We start from the raw sequence: 6,470 nt of genomic DNA on the forward strand, positions 1-6,470 counted from the left end.
CCAGTACCATACTGTCTTGATTACTGTAGCTTTGTAGTATAGTCTGAAATCAGGGAGCCTGATTCCTCCAGGTGCGTTTTTCTTTCTCAAGGTTGCTTTGACTATTCGCAGTCTTTTGTGTTTCCATACAAATTGTGAAATTTTTTGTTCTAGGTTTGTTCTAGGTCTGAAAAATGCCATTGGTAGTTTGATAGGGATTGCACTGAATCTGTACATTGCTTTGGGTAGTATAGTCGTTTTCACAATGTTCATTCTTCCAGTCCAGGAACATGGTATATCTGTCCATCTATTTGTATCATCTTTAATTTCTTTCATCAGTGTCTTATAGTTTTCTGCATACCAGTCTTTTGTCTCCTTAGGTAGGTTTATTCCTAGGTATTTTATTCTTTTTGTTGCAATGGTAAATGGGAGTGTTTCCTTAATTTCACTTACAGATTTTTCATCATTAGTGTATAGGAATGAAAGAGATTTGTGTGCATTAATTTTATATCCTGCTACTTTACCAAATTCATTGATTAGCTCTAGTAGTTTTCTGGTAGCATCTTTAGGATTCTCTATGTATAGTATCATGTCATCTGCAAACAGTGACTGCTTTACTTCTTCTTTTCCAATTTGGATTCCTTTTATTTCTTTTTATTCTCTGATCACTGTGGCTAAAGCTTCCAAAAATATGTTGAATAATAGTGGTGAGAGTGGGCAACCTTGTCTTGTTCCTGATCTTAGTGGAAATGGTTTCAGTTTTTCACCACTGAGGAGATGTTGTCTGTGAGTTTGTCATATATGGCCTTTATTATGTTGAGGTAAGTTCCCTCCATGCCTACTTTCTGGAGGGTTTTTATCATAAATGGGTGTTCAATTTTGTCAAAAGATTTTTATGCCTCTATTGAGATGATCATATGGTTTTTATTCTTCAGTTTATTAATGTGGTGTATCACACTGATTGATTTGCATGTATTGAAGAATCCTTGCTTCCTGGGATAAACCCCACTTGATCATGGTGTATGATCCTTTTAATGTGCTATTGCGTTCTATTTGTGAGTATTTTGTTGAGGATATTTTCATCTATGTTCCTCAGTGATACTGACCTGTAGTTTTCTTTCTTTGTGACATCTTTGTGTTGTTTTGGTATCAGGGTGATGGTGGCCTCATAGAATGACTTTGGGAGTGTTCCTCCCTCTGCTATATTTTGGAAGAGTCTGAGAAGGATAGGTGTTAGCTCTTCTGTAAATGTTTGATAGAATTCGCCTGTGAAGCCATCTGGTCCTGGGCTTTTGTTTGTTGGAAGATTTTTAATCACAGTTTCAATTTCAGTGCTTGTGATTAGTCTGTTCATATTTTCTGTTTCTTCCTGATTCAGTCTTGGCAGGTTGTGCATTTCTAAGAATGTGTCCACTTCTTCCAGGTTGTCCATTTTATTGGCATAGAGTTGCTTGTAGTAATCTCTCATGATCTTTTGTATTTCTGCAGTGTCAGTTGTTAAGTCTCCTTTTTCATTTCTAATTCTGTTGGTTTGAGTCTTCTCCCTTGTTTTCTTGATGAGTCTGGCTAATTGGTTATCAATTTTGTTTATCTTCTCAAAGAACCAGCTTTTAGTTTTATTGATCTTTGCTACTGTTTCCTTCATTTCTTTTTCATTTATTTCTCATCTGATCTTTATGATATCTTTCCTTCTGCTAACTTTGGGGTTCTTTTGTTCTTCTTTCTCTAATTGCTTTAAGTGTATGGTTAGGTTGTTTATTTGAGATGTTTCTTGTTTCTTAAGGTAGGATTGTATTGCTATAAACTTCCTTCTTAGAACTGCTTTTGCTGCATCCTATAGGTTTTGGGTCACTGTGTTTTCATTGTCATTTGTTTCTAGGTATTTTTTGGTATCCTCTTTGATTTCTTTAGTGATCTCTTGGTTATTTACTAGTGTATTGTTTATCCTCCATGTGTTTGTATTTTTTACAAATTTGTTCCTGTAATTGATATCTAGTCTCATAGCATTGTGGTTGGAAAAGATATTTGATATGATTTCAATTTTCTTAAATTTACCAAAGCTTGATTTGTGACCCAAGATATGATCTATCCTGGAGAATGTTCCATGAGCACTTGAGAAGAAATTGTATTCTGTTGTTTTTGGATGGAATGTCCTATAAATAACAATTAAGCCCATCTTGTTTAATGTGTCATTTAAAGCTTGTGTTTCCTTATTTATTTTCATTTTGGATGATCTGTCCATTGGTGAAAGTGGGGTATTAAGTCCCCTACTATGATTGTGTTACTGTCGATTTCTCCTTTTATGGCTGTTAGCATTTGCCTTATGTATTGAGGTGCTCCTATGTTGGGTGCATAAATATTTACAATTGTTATATCTTCTTCTTGGATTGATCCCTTGATCATTATGTAGTGTCCTTCTTTGTCTCTTCTAATAGTCTTTATTTTAAAGTCTATTTGTCTGCTATGAGAAATGCTACTCCAGCTTCCTTTTGATTGCCATTTGCATGGAATGGCATTTTCCATCCCCTCACTTTAAATCTGTATGTGTCCCTAAGTTTGAAGTGGGTCTATTGTAGACAGAATATATACCGGTCTTGTTTTTGTATCCATTCAGCCAGTCTGTGTCTTTTGGTTGGAGCATTTAAACCATGTACATTTAAGGTAATTATTGATATGTATGTTCCTATTAACATTTTCTTAATTGTTTTTGGTTTTTATTGTAGGTAAAAATTTTCCTTCTCTTGTGTTTTTTGCCTAGGGAAGTTCCTTTAGCTTTTGTTGTAAAGCTGGTTTGGTGGTGCTGAATTCTCTTAGCTTTTGCTTGTCTATAAAGGTTTTAATTTCTCTGTCGAATCTGAATGAGATCCTTGCTGTGTAGGGTAATCTTGGTTTTTCCCTTTCATCACTTTATATATGTCCTGCCACCCCTTCTGTCTTGCAGATTTTCTGCTGAAAGATCAGCTGTTAACCTTATGGGGATTCTCTTGTATGTTATTTGTTGTTTTTCCCTTGCTGCTTTTAATATTTTTTCTTTGTATTTAATTTTTGATAATTTGATTAATATGTGTCTTGGCATGTTTCTCCTTGGATTTATCCTATATGGGATTATCTGCACTTCCTGGACTTGATTAACTCTTTCCTTTCCCATATTAAGGAAGTTTTCAACTGTAATCTCTTCAAATATTTTCTCAGTCCCTTTCTTTTTCTCTTCTTCTTCTGGGACCCCTATAATTCGAATGTTGGTGCATTTAATGTTGTTGCAGAGGTCTCTGAGACTGTCCTCAATTCTTTTCATTCTTTTTTCTTTATTCTGCTCTGCAGTAGTTATTTCCACTATTTTATCTTCCATGTCACTTATCCATTCTTCTGCCTCAGTTATTCTGCTATTGATTCCTTCTAGAGAATTTTTAATTTCATTTATTATGTTGTTCATCATTGTTTGTTTGCTCTTTGGTTCTTCTAGGTCCTTGTTAAACGTTTCTGGTATTTTCTCCATTCTATTTCCAAGATTTTGGATCATCTTTACTATCATTACCCTGAATTCTTTTTCAGGTAGACTGCCTATTTCCTCTTCATTTGTTTGGTCTGGTGGATTTTTACCTTACTCCTTCATCTGCTGTGTGCTTCTCTGTCTTCTCATTTTGCTTAACTTACTGTGTTTGTGGTCACCTTTTCGCAGGCTGCAGGTTCGTAGTTCCCATTGTTTTTCATGTCTGCCCCAAGTGGCTAAGGTTGGTTTAGTGGGTGTGTAGGCTTCCTGGTGGAAGGGACTAGTTCCTGTGTTCTGGTGGATGAGGCTGGATCTTGTCTTTCTGGTGGGCAGGTCTGCATCTGGTGTTGTGTTTTGGGGTGTCTGTGACCTTATTATGATTTTAGGCAGCCTCTGTGCTAATGGATGGGGTTGTGTTCATGTCTTGCTAGTTGTTTGGCAATGGGTTTCCAGCACTGGAGCTTGCTGGTCGTTGAGTGGAGCTGGGTCTTGGTGTTGAGAGGGAAATTTCTGGGAGATTTTCGCTTTTTGATATTACATGGAGCTGGGGGGGGTGTCTCTGGTGGACCAGTGTCCTGAACTTGGCTCTCCCACCTCAGAGGCACAGACCTGACGCCCAGTCAGAGCACCAAGACCCTGTCACCCCCATGGAAAAAGAGAAAAAGGGAAAAAATACATATATATATTGTTGCTCCCAAAGTCCACCTCTTCAATTTGGGACGATTCGTTGTCTATTCAGGTATTCCACAGTTGCAGGGTACATCAAGTTGATTGTGGAGCTTTAATCTGCTGCTTCTGAGGCTTCTGGGAGAGATTTCCCTTTCTCTTCTTTGTTTGCACAGCTCCTGGGGTTCAGCTTTGGATTTTGGCCTGCCCCTGCGTGTAAGTCGCCTGAAGGTGCCTGCTCCCTACTCAGAGAGGATGGGGTTAAGGTAGCATCTGATTAGGGGGCTCTGGCTCACTCAGGCTGCGGGGAGGGAGAGGTACCGAATACGGAGAGAGCCTGCGTGGCAGAGGCCGGCGTGACGTTGCACCAGCCTGAGGCGCACCGTGTGTTCTCCTGGGGAAGTTGTCCCTGGATCACAGGACGCTGGCAGTGGCGGGCTGCACAGGCTCCCGGGAGGGCAGGTGTGGATAGTGACCTGTGCTTGCACACAGGCTTCTCGGTGGCAGCAGCAGCAGCCTTAGCGTCTCATGCCCGTCTCCGGGGTCCGCGCTGATAGCCCCGCCCGTCTCTGGAGCTCCTTTAAGTAGCGCTCTTAATCCCCTCTCCTCGCGCACCAGGAAACAAAGAGGCAAGAAAAAGTCTCTTGCCTCTTCGGCAGCTCCAGACTTTTCCCGGACTCCCTCCCGGCCAGCTGTGGTGCACTAACCCCTTCAGGCTGTGTTCACGCTGCCAACCCCAGTCCTCTCCCTGCGCTCCGACCGAAGCCTGAGCCTCAGCTCCCAGCCCCGCCCGCCCCGGCGGGTGAGCAGACAAGCCTCTCGGGCTGGTGAGTGCCGGTCGGCACCGATCCTCTGTGCGGGAATCTCTCCGCTTTGCCCTCCGCACCCCTGTTGCTGTGCTCTCCTCCGCAGCTCCGAAGCTTCCCCCACCCCCACGCCACCCGCAGTCTCCGCCCGCGAAGGGGCTTCCTAGTGTGTGGAAACCTTTCCTCCTTCACAGCTCCCTCCCACTGGTGCAGGTCCCGTCCCTATTCTTTTGTTTCTGTTTATTCTGTTTTCTTTTGCCCTACCCAGGTACGTGGGGAGTTTCTTGCCTTTTGGGAGGTCTGAGGTCTTCTGCCAGCGTTCAGTAGGTGTTCTGTAGGAGTTCTTCCACGTGTAGATGTATTTCTAATGTAGTTGTGAGGAGGAAGGTGATCTTCATGTCTTACTCTTCCGCCATCTTGAAGCTCCTCCCCCAGATTTGTTTTTAAAGAAATGTCTACATTGTTTAGTGTCAAAGGAAATGGGAAAAGGGGTGTACTATATTCCAAATAGCCTGGAATATAGACAGTTACTTCCTATGGCAGGAAGTAAATAGTTTTCATTTTATTTCCAAGACCTTGTAGGAAAGTCATCTTATTGCCTTTTTAACTGTCAATTTATTTTCAGATTTTCCCAGTAGACATGTGGGTGGGGGTCAAGCCTTTCAAGCACCATGTTTATAATTGATGTCATTTCTTAACAGACAGTCCTGGTTTCCACCGCCCCCTCCAGGTTATAAGGCCGCCCCAAGCACAGGAGCGAGCAGAAGGTAAGGGAAATGTGTCAGAGGTAACTGATATGTCATGTGATGGAAGAATCTGTTAGCTATTGACAACGTATAATTGTGGATGCTTTGGAATAAACTGGAGGCAAATTTGTGAACTCTGAGCACTGAATAAGACAGTACCCAGTGAAAGTGAGGTCAGGATGCAAGTGGCCCTGGTAGGAAATCTGACAAGCTTTGAGGAGTAAGTGCCTGTATTTTTAGTTTGCTAAGCATTGCTGTAACAAAGTACCATAAAGTGGGTAGCTTAAAAGAAATTTATTGTCTTAAAGTTCTGGAGGCTAGAAGTCCAAGATCAAGGTGTCAGCAGGGTTCCTTCTGAGGGTTGTGAGAGGGGATCTGTTCCACCCTTTCTCCTGGCTTCTGGTGTTTTCCTAGCAATCTTTGGCGTTGCCTAGTTTGTGTAGGCACCATCCCAATCTCTGCCTTCATCTTTACATGGTGTTCTCCCTGTGCACGTGTCTGTGTCCAAATTTCCCTTTCTTACAATGACACCAGTCATATCGGATATGGGGCCCAACCACCTCTGGTATGATCTCATCCTAACTTAACTACTTACGTCTGCAATGACCCTATTTCCAAATTAGGTCACATTCTGAGGCACTGAGGGTTAGGACTCCAACACATAATTTGGAGAGGACATAAGTCAATCCATAAGGGTAGCAGAGGAGAGAACAAACACCAGGTGGTGGCGCTCCAGTGTGCGCTCCTGGTGCACAGCGATTTTGGGCTCTGACGAGCCCAGAT

At 41.9% G+C, this 6,470-nt stretch overlaps 1 protein-coding gene across 1 annotated transcript in view; it reads left to right on the forward strand.

The window, feature by feature from the left end:
- The window catches only part of SCEL (sciellin), a 336,387-nt gene that overhangs the window by 234,976 nt on the left and 94,941 nt on the right, over positions 1–6,470 (forward strand). The window contains exon 18 of the mRNA XM_082602083.1: positions 5,643–5,708. Within this exon, the coding sequence (XP_082458209.1) occupies positions 5,643–5,708 (66 nt within the window). The remainder of the gene's footprint in view (positions 1–5,642; positions 5,709–6,470) is intronic.

The sequence above is a fragment of the Mesoplodon mirus genome (assembly GCF_964341445.2).
Source record: "Mesoplodon mirus genome assembly, chromosome: 17".
In the NCBI taxonomy this organism is placed as follows: Eukaryota; Metazoa; Chordata; class Mammalia; order Artiodactyla; family Ziphiidae; genus Mesoplodon; species Mesoplodon mirus.